At 41.0% G+C, this 16,871-nt stretch overlaps 2 protein-coding genes across 7 annotated transcripts in view; one reads left to right on the top strand and one right to left on the bottom strand.

Moving 5' to 3' along the window:
• Positions 1 to 13,879, top strand: part of supt20 (SPT20 homolog, SAGA complex component) — an 89,042-nt gene extending 75,163 nt beyond the window's left edge. For 5 of the 6 annotated variants that reach the window (XM_080197479.1, XM_080197474.1, XM_080197477.1 and 2 more), the window contains one exon: positions 315 to 467. In XM_080197479.1, the coding sequence (XP_080053605.1) occupies positions 315 to 458 (144 nt within the window). In that variant the 3' untranslated portion in view covers positions 459 to 467. Of the gene's footprint in view, positions 1 to 314; positions 468 to 13,234 lie in introns of those variants that run through there. The other variant, XM_080197480.1, reaches the window with a different exon arrangement.
• On the bottom strand, positions 629 to 14,975 carry exosc8 (exosome component 8). Its single transcript, XM_080197485.1, has 6 exons — positions 14,913 to 14,975; positions 14,730 to 14,775; positions 12,544 to 12,640; positions 5,834 to 5,954; positions 2,007 to 2,113; positions 629 to 818 (listed from the first exon to the last, which is right to left on the bottom strand). The coding sequence occupies exons 3-6, from the start codon at positions 12,614 to 12,616 to the stop codon at positions 682 to 684; spliced, it is 438 nt and encodes a 145-aa protein (XP_080053611.1). The 5' UTR covers positions 12,617 to 12,640; positions 14,730 to 14,775; positions 14,913 to 14,975; the 3' UTR covers positions 629 to 681.
• Positions 14,976 to 16,871: the final 1,896 nt, after the last annotated feature.

Here is a 16,871-nt window from a genome sequence, read left to right as displayed (position 1 = left end):
TCTACATCTGCATCCAACTGGAATTACTAAAGCATTTTTAGATCAGACGTTGACTAACAAGCATGCAGTTAGCTCTGCAAGAACAAGTGTTTGTGTGTCAAATTGTCTTAACTCTTCTGTGCCACTGGTGCTGCTTGACTGTAGTCATTAAGTTTGTGGGTTTAATTTTCTTTTCTTGTCTCCATCCTTAAACACTTCCAAAATGTTTAAACTGATCCATTTCTTTGCTGTCAAGCCCACAATTTGATATCTGAATATTTTTCTCCGAGTCTTACAAATGTACTCTTTTATTCCCCTTCCGTTCCTCGCTGCAGTTACGATACTTGCAACAACAAATGGCTATAGCAGTTCAGCTTCGGCAACAACAGCAGCAACAACAGCAGCAGCAGCAACAACATTCAGGCAGCCAGTCAAAAAGTAAAAGGAAAAGAGGGACTCCGACTCCACCAAAATCATGAATCATCTCGTATTTCTAACTTGCTTCTTAAACTTATTATTTTTTGTGGTGAAGTGAATTTTTTTTAAATATTTTTTTAAAAATGAAACCCAACCATTGTATATTGTATAATCTTTTGTTTCAGCAAAAAGTCATTTTGTTAACGGTTTAAAAACAACTTGTACATAACGATTTGAAAGAAAAAAAACGGATTTATTGTACAGTGAAACTTACAACAGGATTAACTATTCTCTCTCTTTCACATTTATTGTGGGTGTTACACTCTTCATTACTTCAGTGAGCAGTTTGTGGACTTCTCTGTGTCTTGTCTGTGCTCGAACAATGCAATCCTGGAGTTTTTCACTCGAGAGACCACTCCCCCCTCCATATGGAAAGAAAAAGACAAGATAATTGGCAACAAAGATAGATTGATGTTCTTATTGTTATAAAAAACAGCCAAAGAATGACAGATGATTTTGTACTTTAAATCAGTGGTGTTAAAAAAAATTGAAATTAGGTACTGAAGTGGCAGCAGCTCAAGTGCAAGGTTTTTGAAAAAATGGCTTGCACATACTACCCGAAGGCTTTCTAAAACATTGAATACTGAACAACCTAAACAAATCCATGTACAGAATGAACCAGTGAACACAATTATGCAGTACAACTGAATTATTAATTAAACATTTCTTTCAAAATCCAAATGTCCGCTGGCTAAAATAATTGCACTCAGGTGAATAAATTTGAAAACTCTGCTTCAAAGAAGTCCTGGTGATTAAATCCAAGGCTTTTCCATTAGTATTGATTTTTCTGTCCATTTTCCAAAAGATACTTGTCTGAAGGTATGGTTTTTTGTGGGGGGAGATGGAGGGGAAGGAGAAAATGAACAAAATCCTGCTTAGGAAGTGATTGATGGCCTAGATAAAGGAGCTGGAGGCCCTGCTACTGCTAGCATTGGGAGGGTAGAGTTTCTGGGGTAGGAATTTGGAAGAAGGAGTTTACAGGATATTGTAAAGGATTGGATATAAGCAGTTGGATTATACGCAAGGTCCAGCTCAAAAGGTGGATTGAACATAGAAGCATTGTGGAACATTTTAATAATGGACTGAAAGTGAGAAATGAGTTTCCACTCTGTCAGATATTACACCACCATTAGGTTCAGCCTGAGCATTTACTTCTGAACTGTCAGTAATGCTTTACTGCTCATGTTATACGGCAATAACTCTGTTGTCAGTTTAGGCATATTATTCATTTACATTCCAAATGAGAAAAAGGCAGCTAAACTGAAGCCTTTGTTAGAAACAGTTTCTTCCATTGCACCTGTATAGGCTCACATGTAGTATCCATTTTTCTAATTTCATTATTTAAGGTTTAAGTACCGATAACATAAACGTTATTAAAATAAAATTACCCAAGAGGACTAGTAGATGGCATGTGGTGCCTATAATTTTTCAGCTGCCATTAGACTCCTGGATTCCAGCCCAAAATAAATTTTGATCTAACAAAATCATGCAAAAGGACAGATCGTGGCAAGTCAGAATACTTACTTAAGCAACACTTAATATTAACACACCTGGTTTATGAACAGCACAGAGCCTATCCTCTTCATCAATTACTATAGTAGCCATCCCTGATGCCAAGGTCTCCTCCTCAGCTGTTGGATCGACAATGAATATTGTGCTTTTATTATATTAAAGGAATGAAAAAGAATTTTTAGAATATCATCCAAGTTAAATTATCAGTTAATTCTGCAACAATTTGCTTCCGAGCTCCACTAATTCACACAACCAATTATTGCATTTTGGAATAACAGGCAGTAAGACTGGAAAGTTAAAGTTAAAATAGCATTCCATTGAAAAATAATACAAGTGTTCACTAAAGAACAAAGGAAATTACAGCACAGGAATAGGCCCTTAGGCCCTCCAAGCCTGCACCGACCATGTTGCCCGACTTAACTAAAACCATTCCAGGGACCGTATCCCTCCACTCCCATCCGATTCATGTTTTTGTCTAGAAGCCCCTTAAGAGTCACTCGCATATTTGCTTCCACTACCTCTTCCAGCAGCGAGTTCCAAGCATCCACCACCCACTGTGTAAAATTCTTGCCTTGTACACCTTTAAACCTTGCCCGTCACACTTTAAACTTATGCACCTTAGTAATTGACTTTTCCACCCTGGGAAAAAGCTTCTGACTTTCCACTCTGACCATGCCCCTCATAACCTTGTAAACTTATACCAGGTCGCCTTTCAACCTCCATCATTCCAGCGAGAAAAAAAAACAAGTTTCTCCAACCTCCTCAGAGCTAATGCCCTCCATACCAAACAACATCCTGGTAAGTCTTTGCTGTATCTGCTCCAAAGCCTCCACATCCTTCTGATAGTTTGGTGACCAGAATTGCACACTATATTCCAAGTGCGGCCTAACTAAGGTTCTATAAAGTTGCAACATGATTTGCCAATTTTTAATCTCAATGCCTTGGCCAATGAAGGCAAGCATGCAGTATGCCTTCTTGACTACCTCCTCCACCTGCATTGCGACTTCCAATGATCTGTCTACCTCTACACCCAGATCCCTCCGTCTATCAAAACTCTTAAGGAAATCATGCACCACACAGTGATCCTCAGGATCGTATTACAAAATACGAAAAAAATCGAGTGTATTTGACATTTACCACCTAGTGGAAAAATAAAGCATTGTAAAATAGGATCTCAAGAACCCAATTCTATTAAAATATCACTTAAAAACATTAATCTCTACAAAGCCTGGCACTTGGAATATTTCATGTTTATACAGATGCCTCCAAAACAATTTTGGTTTTCAATTTAAAAAAAACATACAAAATAATGGTTTGGATAGTACAAAGTGTTGGGCAGTGGCCATTCATTTTTGGGATCAGGGTTCAATTTTAGCTCAGTCTGATAGGATAAAAGCCTCCTTTACATATTATGCATGAACAGTGTCTAGACAATCTCAATCCCATCAAGACAGAGGGTTCTCGATTTCTTCCCTCGATAGAGGCCTTATCAGTCCCCCAATCACTACACCCTCCACTGCCAAACTGAACTTGTTCTCACATTGAATAACTTCTCTTCAAATGCACTCACTCATTTTCTCCAAACAAAAGGTGTTGCTGTTACAAGGGCTATGTGGAATATCTTTGTTCCAAGCCAACTGAAAGTCCCTCACTTCTTTTTCCAATACACCAACAACAATCAGAATCATTTCCTACTCTCACCCTGAATTGGAAACTTTTATCAACATTGCATCTAACTTCCAAGCCTCTCTTGCTTGCATCAGGTCCATTTACAACTCTTCTTTTCCCTGACTTCCCTGTCTCCAATATGGTAAGAAACAATATTCACAACATGCAAAATGCAGCACTTCTGAGTATTAAAACTAGGGTTTCAGCCTAACTCTATACTCAAGTCTAGTGAAATCTGAACCCACAAGTGATTATGATTCAGGGATGTGTGCCAGCTCTGGGTTAACACACTGCTACTCACTGGGCCAAATGATCAGGTACATGATGTGAAAAACAAAATAGTAAAGCAATATGACAATAAAAATATCCTATTAGCAATGAAAACAGCAAGATTATTTTTTAAGCTCAATTTTATATAAGAAACGAGAACTGGAGTAGGCCATTAGGTCCTAGGAGTTTGCTTCCCCATCAAACAAGATCTTGACTAATCATCTATTTTACCTCCACCCTCCTGCATGACTCACATATCCCTTAATGCAGAAAAATCTATTGACTTACAAGGTACCCAATCCACAGCTCTCTAGGATAGAGAATTCCAAAGATTCACAATTCTGCAGTAATTTCTCAGTCCTAAATTGCTGATTCCTTCCGAGATTGACTGTTCTAAATTCACTCCACCAGCGAAAGCTATTTTTTCAGTACCTGCCCGGTCAAGCTCTTTAACGAATCTTACACGTTTTAATGAGATCATCTCTCATTCTTCTATATGCTGGGGAACACAGTCTTTGCTCATAGAACAATCCCCACATCCCAGGAACAAGTCCTGTGTGTCATGTTTACCTTCAATAATCTCTAAACATTTACATACCTAGAGAAATGATTACGATCTTTTTATGCCTCTTCCTAATATGTTCTCTTATCAATTTCTTAGTCCTCCTTTGCTGAATTCTAAAATCCTCATCTTTACTACTCATTTTTTGCCACATCGTAAATCTCTTCCTTTGACCTAAAACTATCTTTAATTCTTGTTGTTATCCTTGGTTGGTCCACTTCTTCTATCCTAGAGGTATGTATATTTGTTGCAAATTATAATTAATTCTTTAAATGCAAGCCATTGCATTTCCAAAACGCAACCTAAGAAAATGAAATCTAAAACACTACTTATAAGAACATAAGAACGTAAGAAATAAGAGCAGGAGTAGGCCATCTAGCCCTTCGAGCCTGCCCCGCCATTCAATAAGATCATGGCTGATCTGTCGCTGCTCAGTTCCACTTTCCCGCTTTCTCCCCATAACCCTTAATCCCCTCTCTTATGGTTGCCATACTCCCATTTTTCTAACTTCAATTTTACTTTCAGTCACTTCTCCCAATTAAATTCCAAGTGAAATAAGAGTAGAAAATAATCTCTACCAATCAGACAGATAATCAGTTGGTCAGTTCAGAGGATAGCTAAGAATAAGAATGAAATTGGAGATACAGATCTTTGCAGACTTGATGCCCAACACATTCAACTATTGCAGAGCAGCAATCAATAGAGCCAATCAAATACGGAACTATGTAGCTACAACAGTAAAGCAGAGGAAGTCATGCATGTTAAACTCTACAGTGCACTTGTCAGACTATTCATTGAATGTGTCTCCAATTGTGATCATCAGGTAAGGAGACAATAAACCATGGAAGGAAAGACCCACAGATTGATACCCATTTTAAAACTTTCAGCTTTGAGAAAAAACAGAAGGACTTGTTTTTGTTTCAATCCTAAAGGGAGACCTGAGAGATGATCTTATAGACGAGCCTCAAAATTTTGAAGTAAATTTGGAGAGCAAGACAGAGGACACTAACTCATTTTAGCAAAAAGTAAATTTAAGACTAATGTCAGAAAGCTTTTTCACAAAAAGAGTGGCAACACATGGATTAGATTTGCAGGGGGAGCAGTGGACAGGGGAATCCTGGTACTTACTAACATAAATCCGACAATGTCAAGGAGGAACAAATATTTTTAGATGGATAAACTAAAGCCAACTGCCTTTCATCATGCATGTTGTGATCTAATGATTAGACAATGAGATGCATAATGGTTTTGCACTAGCTAATTTGGAATATTATGCCCACAATCATAAGAGTACAGTATCTTTCACCCATCACAAAACAATGTTATAAGCAGTGTTACAATATTTTACACTCAAAAGTAACTTACTCATCAAAAATTGCAAAAGATGTAGCAACTGGGTGCTTTCTGATATTCAGTTGCTTTTTCTGATTCATATTAACTTCTGCCAAACCAGTTTCTTCACTGATTGATACCGATGGCAATTGAACTATAGAAAAAGAAATTAATCATGGATAATCATCTAGAATGGATTACAACATGAAGCTGTGGATTATACTACAAACTCCTGTAGTTAAGGGAGACAGCAAATGTTTCCATTTTATTACTTTACAAAACTCGGTTCAATCTTTTACAAGAAACATTGCAAAATGCAACAGTTATATTCTGTTGTATAGGACAAAAGTCAGCAAGAATCATGAAAACTTTGCAGTAGGAAACCTTTTTGCCCCAACAAAGTCCGTCAATGTTTCCTTCTTCGTAAATCACCTAGTTTAAGACAATGTTTGTTCCCCAAATGCTTTCATATTTTTCATGTCAAAAGAAAGTGAACTGTTTCAGCAACAACTTGTAGTTACTGATAAAATTAAAAAGGGAAGTGTGGAAAAGTGGCGAAGAAGAGCTAAAACCCATAAGGGAAAGGCCAACAAAGCCATTATCAGCTGCTTCAGCAGGATTTCAATCATGTGGAAAACAAGCAACAATAACTGCATAAATATTTGCAACAAAAGCACAGTCATTTAAAATGAGTCATAACAGCAATTTTTAAAAATGAAACAATTCATACTGGAGCTGCTAAAATCTGGAATATAGCTACAGTAAAGTTATGTAAACTAATAAATGTTTAAGGACACTAATGTCATTTTTTCTTATATTTTCCACACATGTTCATTGTTACATCAAATAAACACCAGTTTAATGCACAAGTTTTATGTGGAAAGATAATACAAATTGAGCATCATAGAGGTTTACAGCATAGAAACAGGCCCTTCAGCCCAACTTGTCCATGCTGCCCAGTTTTTACCACAAAGCTATTCCCAATTGCATGCGTTTGGCCCATATCACCCATGTAACTGACTAAAAAACAAAACTGCATCTGCCTCTAATACTACTTCAGACTGCTCATTCCAGACACTCACCACCCTCTGCATGAAAACATTGCCCCTCTGGACTTTTTTTTGTATCTCTGACCTTAAATCTATGCCCTCTAGTTTTAGACTCCCCTAACTCGGGAAAAGATGTTGACTATCTACCTTATCTATGCCCCTCATTATTATATAGACCTCTATAAGATCACCCCTAAGCAATCCTAGAACCATAGAATACCTTTGTTAGTAAAATTAAAGTTTATTTATTAGTCACAAATAAGGCTTACATTAACACTGCAAAGAAGTTACTGTGAAATTCCCCTAGTTGCCACACTCCAGAGTGTGTTCGGGTCAATGCATCTAACCAACATGACTTTCAGACTGTGGGAGGAAACTGGAGCACCCGGAGAAAACTCGTGCAGACACAAGAAGAATGTGCAAACTCCACACTGACGGTGACAAGCCACGAATCAAATCTGGGTCCCTGGCACTGTGAGACAGCAGTGCTAACCACTGTGTCATCCCACAGAATGCGGAAGGAGGCCGTTCGGCCCAACAAGCATGCACTGACAATAATCCCACCCAGACTCAGCCTCCTACGCTCCAGGGAAAAAAGTCCCGGTCTATCCAGCCTCTCCTTATAACGTAAACCATCAAGTTCCCGTAACATCTTAATAAATCTTTTCTGCACTCTTTCTGGTTCAATAATATCTCTTTAACAGGGTGACCAGAACTGCACACAGTATTCCAAGTGTGGCCTTACCAATGTCTCGTATAACTTCAACAAGATATCCCAGCTCCTGTATTCAATATCCTGACCAATGAAACCAAGTATGCCAAAATGCCTTCATCACCCTGTCCACCACTGACTCCATTTTCAAAGAGCTATGAACACATACGCCTAAATTTCTTTGTTCTGTAACTCTCCCCACCGTCCTACCATTAACTCAGTAAGTCCTGCCCTGGTTCAATCTATCGAAATCTACCATCAACTCACATTTATCTAAATTAAACTCCATCTGCCATTCATCATCCACTGGCCCAATTGATCATACTGCAATCCTAGAAACCTTCTTCACTGTCCACTATGCCACCAATCTATAGATATGTTAAGATATGTTCTATAGATATGTTAAGAACAAAAGGTTGGTTAGGGCAAGATTAGGGCCAGTTAGAGACAGCAGTGGGAATTTATGTGTGGAACCGGAAGAGATTGGAGAGGCACTGAACCAATATTTCTCTTCGGTGTTCACGCAGGGGGACATAAATGTAGCTGTGGAGAACACTGGGTTACAGGGTTGTAAACTGGACAGTACTGCAGTTGATAAGGAGGGTGTGCTAGTTATTCTTGAGGGTTTGAAAATAGATAAGTCCCTTGGGCCGGACGGGATTTACCCTAGGATTCTCTGGGAGGCAAGGGAGGAGATTGCAGAGCCTCTGGCTCTGATCTTCAGGTCGTCGTTGGTCACCGGTATAGTGCCAGAAGATTGGAGGTTAGCGAATGTTGTCCCATTGTTTAAGAAGGGGAACAGAGACTTCCCTGGGAATTATAGACCGGTGAGTGTTACTTCTGTTGTGGGCAAGGTTTTAGAAAAAATTATTAGGGATAGGATTTATAGTTATTTGGAGAGTAATGAAATGATTAGAGATGGTCAGCATGGTTTTGTGGAGGGTAGGTCGTGCCTTCTGCAGAAATTGCAGATGTATGGGATTGAGGGTGATTTAGGAAATTGGATTAGGAATTGGCTGGCGGATAGGAGACAGAGGGTGGTGGTTGATGGTAAATATTCGACATGGAGTTCAGTTACGAGTGGTGTGCCTCAAGGATCTGTTTTGGGGCCACTGCTGTTTGTAATTTTTATAAATGATCTGGATGAGGGCATAGCTGGGTGGATTAGTAAATTTGCTGATGACACCAAAGTTGGAGGTGTGGTTGATAGTGAGGAAGGGTGTCTTAGTCTACAGGGAGACTTGGACAAGTTGCAGAGCTGGGCCAAGAGGTGGAGGATGGAGTTTAATGCGGAAAAATGTGAGGTAATTCACTTTGAACATAAGAACTAGGAGGAGTAGGCCATCTAGCCCTTCGAGCCTGCCCCGCCGTTCAATAAGATCATGGCTGATCTGTCGTGGCTCAGTTCCACTTTCCCGCCCTCTCCCCATAACCCTTAATCCCCTCTCTTATCAAAAACCCATCAACCCGCGTCTTAAAAATATTTAGCGAGGCAGCCTCCACCACTTCAACGGGCAGAGAATTCCAGAGATTCACCACCCTTTGAGCGAAGAAGTTCCTCCTCAACTCCGTTCTAAACTGCCCCCCCTTTATCCTGAGGCTGTGACCCCTAGTCCTACTGTCTTTTTTGAGCGGGAAGAGTCTCTCCACCTCTATCCTATCCATCCCATTCATCATCTTATACGTCTCAATGAGATCTCCCCTCATTCTTCTAAACTCTAACGAGTACAAGCCTAGTTTATTCAGCCTCTCCTCATAGTTCAACCCCCTCAACTCCGGAATCAGCCTAGTAAACCTCCTCTGCACTCCCTCCAAGGCCAAAATATTCTTGCGTAAGTGCGGCGCCCAAAACTGCACACAGTACTCCAGCTGTGGCCTCACCAGTGCCCTATACAGCTGCAGCAAGACCTCCCTACTTTTATATTCAATCCCCCTCGCTATGAAGGCCAGCATCCCATTCGCCTTCCTGACCACCTGCTGCACCTGCAAGCTGGGTTTTTGCGACTCATGCACAAGGACCCCGAGGTCCCTCTGCACCGTCGCATGCTGCAGTTTTTCGCCACGTAAGTAATAGTCCTTCCTACCATTATTCCTACCAAAGTGGACCACCTCACACTTGCCAACATTAAATTCCATTTGCCATTTCCTGGCCCATTCGCCCAGCCTATCTAGATCCTTCTGCAGACTCTCCACACCCTCCGCACAATTTGCCGTTCCCCCAATGTTGGTGTCATCAGCAAATTTCGACACCCTACACTCGGTTCCCTCCTCCAGATCATCTATATAAATGGTAAAAAGCTGAGGCCCCAGCACCGACCCCTGGGGCACTCCACTAGTCACCATCCACCAATCTGAATAGCACCCATTGACCCCCACTCTCTGCCTCCTATTTGACAACCAATCCTCTATCCATGCTAACACCCTACCCCCAACTCCATGTCCCTCGACCTTCTGCAATAACCTCTTGTGAGGTACCTTGTCAAACACCTTCTGAAAATCCAGAAAGACCACATCCACCAGCTCTCCTCTATCCACTGCCCTAGACACATCCTCATAGAACTCCAGTAAATTTGTCAGACACGACTTCCCTTTAATGAAACCGTGCTGCGTCTGCTCTATCAAGCAGTTCCCTTCAAGATGCCTCGCAATTTCCTCCTTAATGACGGATTCTAACATTTTACCTACCACAGACGTTAAACTAACAGGCCTATAATTCCCCGCCTTTTGCCTGGCACCCTTCTTAAACAACGGCGTAACATTAGCCGTTTTCCAATCATCCGGCACTTCCCCGGAATCCAGCGACGTCTGGAAAATAACCACCAAGGCATCCACTATCACCTCCGCCATTTCTTTCAGAACCCTCGGATGCATTCCATCCGGTCCTGGGGACTTGTCCACAATCAGCCCCTCCAGTCTGTCGAGCACCGCCTCTCTAGTAACAGTAATGTCATTAAGACCCTCCAGTCCTACCACCTTTCCATCACTAACACCCGGCAAATTATTCACGTCCTCCTCCGTGAAGACAGAAACAAAAAAGTTATTCAATACCTTAGCCATATCCCCATCCCCTACCACTAGGTCCCCTTTCTCATCCTCTAAAGGACCAACGTTCACCCTAGCCAGCCTCTTCCTTTTTATATATTTATAAAAACTCTTGCTATCCTTTTTTATATTAAGCACTAGCCCAGCTTCATAGTTTCTCCTACCCTTTTTTATCAACTTCTTTGTCAATCTTTGTTGACATTTAAACCTCTCCCAATCCTCTTCTCGCCCACTACTCTTAGCTACTCTAAATTCCTCCACTTTTAATTTAACACTTTCCTTCACCTCCTTTGTTATCCACGGCTTATTACCTCTCCTCCTACGGTCCTTTTTGACCATCGGAATAAATTTCCGCTGAGCACCAAGAAAGATCTCCTTCAAGATCCTCCATTGCTCCTCAGCAGACCCTCCCTCCAACACGCTCCCCCAGTCCACATTCGCCAATTCTTCTCTCATCCTACCGTACTCCCCTCTATTCAAACAAAGTACGCGTGTCTGGGAACCCACTTTCTCCTCCTCCATCTGCACCAGAAACTCCACCACATAATGATCACTCTCCCCAAGAGGATCGTTCACCGCAAGGTCCCTAATTCTACCCGCCTCATTACATAGCACGAGATCCAAGATAGCTCTCTCCCTCGTCGGCTCCAACACACACTGTTCCAGGAAACTATCCCGGCAGCATTCCAAGAACAATGGCAAGAACAATGGCAGGAATAATGGATGTGTAGAGTATAGGGCTAACGGTAGGACACTGAATAGTGTGGATGAACAGAGGGATCTAGGTGTATTTGTACATAGATCCCTGAAAGTTGGGAATCAAGTAGATAGGGTTGTTAGGAAGGCATACGGTGTCTTGGCGTTTATTGGTAGGGGGATTGAATTTAGGAGCCGCAGCGTCACGTTGCAACTGTACAAAACTCTGGTGCGTCCGCACTTGGAGTATTGTGTGCAGTTCTGGTCCCCACATTATAGGAAGGATGTGGAGGCTTTGGAGAGGGTGCAGAGGAGGTTTACCAGGATGTTGCCTGGTATGGAGGGGAGGTCCTATGAGGAGAGACTGAGGGATTTGAGGTTGTTTTCGTTAGAAAGAAGGCGGCTGCGAGGGGACCTTATTGAAATATATAAGATGATTAGAGGTTTGGATAGGGTGGACAGTGATAGCCTTTTTCCTCAGATGGAGAAAGCTAGCACGAGGGGGCATAGCTTTAAATTAAGGGGTGGTAGTTATAGGACAGATGTCAGGGGTAGGTTCTTTACCCAGAGGGTGGTGAGGGATTGGAATGCCCTGCCTGCTGCAGTTGTAAATGCGCCTAGTTTGGGGGCGTTTAAGAGATCCGTGGATAGGTTTATGGATGGAAAGGGTTTGGTTTAGGTTAGAGGGTCATTGTTTTTTAACTGGTCGGCGCAACATCGTGGGCCGAAGGGCCTGTTCTGCGCTGTAACGTTCTATGTTCTAATCTTACTAACCATGCCTCCTAAATTCTCATCCAAATCATTAACATAATTGACAAATAACAGTGGACCCAGCACTGATCCCTGGTCACAGGCTTCCAGTTCGTAAAACAACCCTCTAAGCCACTTTCTGTCTTCTGTCATCAAACCAATTTTGTATCTAACTTGCTACCTTACCCTGGATCCCATGAGATTTAACCTTATGCAACAACCTACCATGCGGTACCTTGTCAAAGGGTTGAATTTATTTATTTAAAATCTGCAATGATTAGACATTAGAGTACACAGAGAATACATTTCATGGTTTCCATATTCAAAATAGTGAGGAAATTATATGAAAGAATTTAGGTCAGTTTCTGCTTTTTGAATTCCCAAATTTTTATAGGCTGGTAAGGAGAGGCAAATGGCTTACAGTCAGAATTCCCTTTGCAGGTTAAGATTAAATAAATTTGTGCATTACTTTTTAAAAACTTAAGCACCCTTACCATTTTTCAGTGCTGCCAGCAGGGCTATTATACAGGCATCCAATAAGTTTCCATCATAATCTAAGCACACCATGTCACAATATACTACCCAAGCAAGCTGAAAGAAAAAAAAGATGCATCAATATTCCAGTTAAAAATGTGTTTCCAAACTGTACCTCTAATGTGATATAATTGAAATGAACATGACATATTAAAAAGCATCCAACATACGGGTGTAGACACTAACTACGTACAGATCTGGGTCTATAATCCATCCCACCCCATACTGATCCTGAACCTGACCCCCAGATTTTTTTATATAACCCATTTAGGGACCAATAATGTTTTAGACATATTTTGAGATTCTAGGTACTGGCTAAGGGAATAAAACTACAAACTTACATGCTTTCTGAACAAACAAAATAACTTTACTATACAAAATCAGAAAAGTTAAAAAAAATTATATCCATTTTATACTCTAAAATTCATAATTAATACAAAGAACATGCGAATTAACAGACAAACGATGATCAAACACACCACAGTGCACAACACATGGCAGATGCGACAACAGATCCTATAGATTTTTCAGCAACCGTCTCAGATGTCAGTACCTCCTGTGAATTACACAATCTCATTAAAACTGTCTCCCTTATGAGGGATTGCAAGTTTCTCACTTTTGGAGATCTAACCTTTGAATTCCCTCCAAAAGCCAATCCTCAACAACTGCTCATCTCGCAAGGGTTCAAACTAATCCCAGAGACTACAATCGCCTGGATTCCTGAGTCTGCGCTCCAGCACCAACTCACAGGCACAGTACCAGCTCTTCAACTATGTCAACTGCTTCAATGGGTTAACTTTTCTACAGTGACCCACAGCAGAGGGTAACCAACTTTCTGCTGCCTTTTCAACTCTTCAAGGTCTCCCCCAAGTCCTCACTAGCTGGAGCCTGTCAATCGCAGCACTTTTACTATTTGAAGCCTCCCTTTTTGCTCTTCACACAATAATGTTCTTTCAGGATTTGAGATTTCCACCTATCCCAAGCAGGAGATAATATCAATTAATACTGGCTTTATGCACTAAATGGGCAAGATGAAACGCCCCAGTTTAAAATCAAGCCTCGGATCTCATCTGCATTAAACCTGTGAGCTGCTGATACCAATCAGGCATTCCAGTGCACTTCAACAAATTTCAGCTGGGTCCGTCACAGAGTTGGCTGAAGGTAGATTCTAGAGAGAGGTGAGCTGCGGTAGGGAAGCCTACGCCAACAGCAGTCAACTGAATTTTACAGATCCAGGAGAACTGCTGGGCTCCACAGATTTTCCTACTATTTTGTGGAAGATTTGCAGCAATCACTTTAAGGACCAAAGATTAGGCCACTGAAGACCCAGAACAACTGGATTTAATATTTGCGGCACAGCATGCCCAATGACAACCAATTTCAATTGGATCCCACCAGTGGGACTGCAACCTTGATCTGAAAATGGCGGGCCACCCAATCTGTTTCAGAAGGCGCCCAGTAATGCTGACAGTTGTCAGTTTCCCATTTGACAACCATGCATTTCTGGAAGACATCAGGCAGACTACAGCCCAAAAACTAACCTTCCAACATCAATTTTCCCAATGGTTAAAAAAAAAAGAAACGTAGTCGAATTTCGCCTGTTTCCTGGTTGCTTTGCTGCCACCACGTGGCACAGTGGTTAACACTGCTGCCTCACAGGGATCCAGGTTCGATTCCCGGCTTGGGTCACTGTCTGTGTGGAGTCTGCACATTCTCCCTGTGTCTTTGTGGGTTTCCTCCAGGGGCTCTGGTTTCCTTCCACACTCCAAAGATGTGCAGGTTAGACGGATTGGCCACACTAAATTGACCCTTAGTGTTAGGGGGATTAGTGGGATAAATACATGGGGTTACGGGGAGAGGCCTGGGTGTGAGTATTGTTGGTGCAGGCTCGGTGAGCTGAATGACTGCCACCTGCCATGTGGGGATTCTATGATTTTTTTTAAATTGCTCTCTGCCAGCCATCAACCCTTTTAAACAAAATATTCCAGAAAAAGGAAACTTAGCAGGCTTTCATGGGTTTTGAATAACCACTTAACTTTGAATACTAGCATATTGAACAAAAAAAATCTTTACACAATTGAAAATTGTGGTTAATATTTGCATTCAAAAATGCTAGAAGTAAATTCTACTGTTGAATTTTTCTTACCTTCCCTTTTTCAATGCATAGATCTTCCTTCTGTATGATCTGTGAACTGTATTTTTGAGAAAAAGTTGAATTTCTCCACAGATTTTAAATGAGTCATACTGTTGTACAATGAAAAGGTATTAATATATAATTGAAAAGACAAAAATAAATCTGTAAAGTTGCTGATGAAAATGAGATTCTTACTTTTCTATGACATCAAAAATGAACTGACTTGCTGCTTGTGCCTGTTCCCCAGGAGGGCCAGGTCGAAACCTTGATGAACACAATGGCGGTAAATCTACATTTGGCACTGTAATAAATAAATTGTGAATCTTACCATCCTCATTGTACTTCCATCTTATGTGCTTAAAAAAAATGAAGAAAGCTATTGTCCACTACTACTGATTGCAAAAATTGTATGTAATTAATTGCCACTTTTGGAAGAGAAAGAAGTAAACCTGCAATTAAAGAGTTTTATTTTTCCCATTTACGTCACTGATCTTACATAGACAAATATCATAGCCCAAAGCAGATAGCAATGTCTTGCAAAAGGAAAACTGGTGGTAGTGGTTGGTTGAGATATAAATTATTAAATCCACAGGAACTCCCTGCAATTCTTCAAATAGTGCCATAGAGCCCTTTATGTACACCTGAGTAGGTAGACAAAGACTTTGTTTAACATCTTATTTGAGAGTCATATCTCTGACATTGCTCTCAATACTACACTGATGCTGCTGCCTAGTCTATGTACTCAAATTCTGGAGTATAGCTTGAAGTCACAATCTTTTGTCTCAGAGAAAAAAATTGAAAGCACATATCATATGCTAAAAAAAAGTTAGATGTGATTTAGTTGTTTACCGAATAAGTTATTTTTACCAACTACATATCTGGAAGTGAAAGAGTACAACTTCCTGTTATGAACAAAATAATGTGTAAATGTTACACTAAATGATCTCCACCTCTTTTGGACTGTATTTTTAATTTAGCATGTGTCAATTACCAATAACAAAGAACAAGACAGTTTACGGTTTTAAAGTTTAAAGTAAAAGTTTATTTATTAGTCACAAGTAAGGATTACATTAACACTGCAATGAAGTTACTGTGAAATTCCCTGGTCTGCGCCTAACTAGCAAGTCTTTCAAACAGAGAGGAAAACGGGAAACCCATGCAGACGCGTGGAGAACATGCAAACTCCACATAGACAGTGACCCAGACCAGGAATCGAACCTGGGTCCCTGGCGCTGTGAGGCTGCAGTGCTAACCACATGCCACCAACTGAATAACTGGTATGAATCATTTCATCAACACCAACTATTAAGTTCATAGTGAACATGGATCAGAACATAGAAACAGGAGTTGATTCAACCCCTCAACCTTTTCCAACACTGAATTAAGATCATGCTTCACCTCTATTTATCCACTTTACCATGCAGATCCTTGATGCCCTTAGCCAGAATCCACAGTTTATAGGGGGAGGGAATTCCAGATTTCCACTACCCTCTGTATAAAAAGGATCATTATTAAGTGTCCTAGCTGCTGTAATTTAAAAAATATGTTTCTTTGCTCTGGATGCACAACAAAAGCAAATGGTTTCCCTGTACAGACCCTATCAAATTTTGTCCTCATAGAAATATAATAGTATGAGTAGACTATTCAGCCCATCGAGCCTGCTCTGCCATTCAATATGTTCATGGCTGATCATTCCTTTCAAAGCCTTTTTCCCACACTACATAGAACATAGAACATTACAGCGCAGAACAGGCCCTTCGGCCCACGATGTTGCGCCGACCAATTAAAAAAGCAATGACCCTCTAACCTAAACCAATCCCTTTCCATCCATAAACCTATCCACGGATCTCTTAAACGCCCCCAAACTAGGCGCATCTACAACTGCAGCAGGCAGGGCATTCCAATCCCTCACCACCCTCTGGGTAAAGAACCTACCTCTGACATCCGTCCTATATCTACCACCCCCTAATTTAAAGCTATGCCCCCCTGTGCTAGCTTTCTCCATCCGAGGAAAAAGGCTATCACTGTCCACCCTATCTAAATCTCTAATCATCTTATATATTTCAATAAGGTCCCCTCGCAGCCACCTTCTTTCTAGCGAAAACAACCCCAAATCCCTCAGTCTCTCCTCATAGGACCTTCCCTCCATACCAG

This window comes from Carcharhinus amblyrhynchos, chromosome 10 (genome assembly GCF_965287045.1).
Source record: "Carcharhinus amblyrhynchos chromosome 10, sCarAmb.v2.hapA, whole genome shotgun sequence".
In the NCBI taxonomy this organism is placed as follows: Eukaryota; Metazoa; Chordata; class Chondrichthyes; order Carcharhiniformes; family Carcharhinidae; genus Carcharhinus; species Carcharhinus amblyrhynchos.
This window is presented reverse-complemented; position numbering and strand designations above follow the sequence as displayed.

Bases quoted from the DNA above. Each gene is read 5' to 3' on its own strand.
- exosc8 (XM_080197485.1), bottom strand. From the start codon at position 12,616: ATGGTGTGCTTAGATTATGATGGAAACTTATTGGATGCCTGTATAATA. The intron at 2,114-5,833 runs GTAAGTTACTTT...ATATAATAAAAG, and splicing joins TCTTTTGCAATTTTTGATGA to CACAATATTCATTGTCGATC. The intron at 819-2,006 runs GTGTGTTAATAT...TTCCATATGGAG, and splicing joins CTGTGCTGTTCATAAACCAG to GGGGGAGTGGTCTCTCGAGT.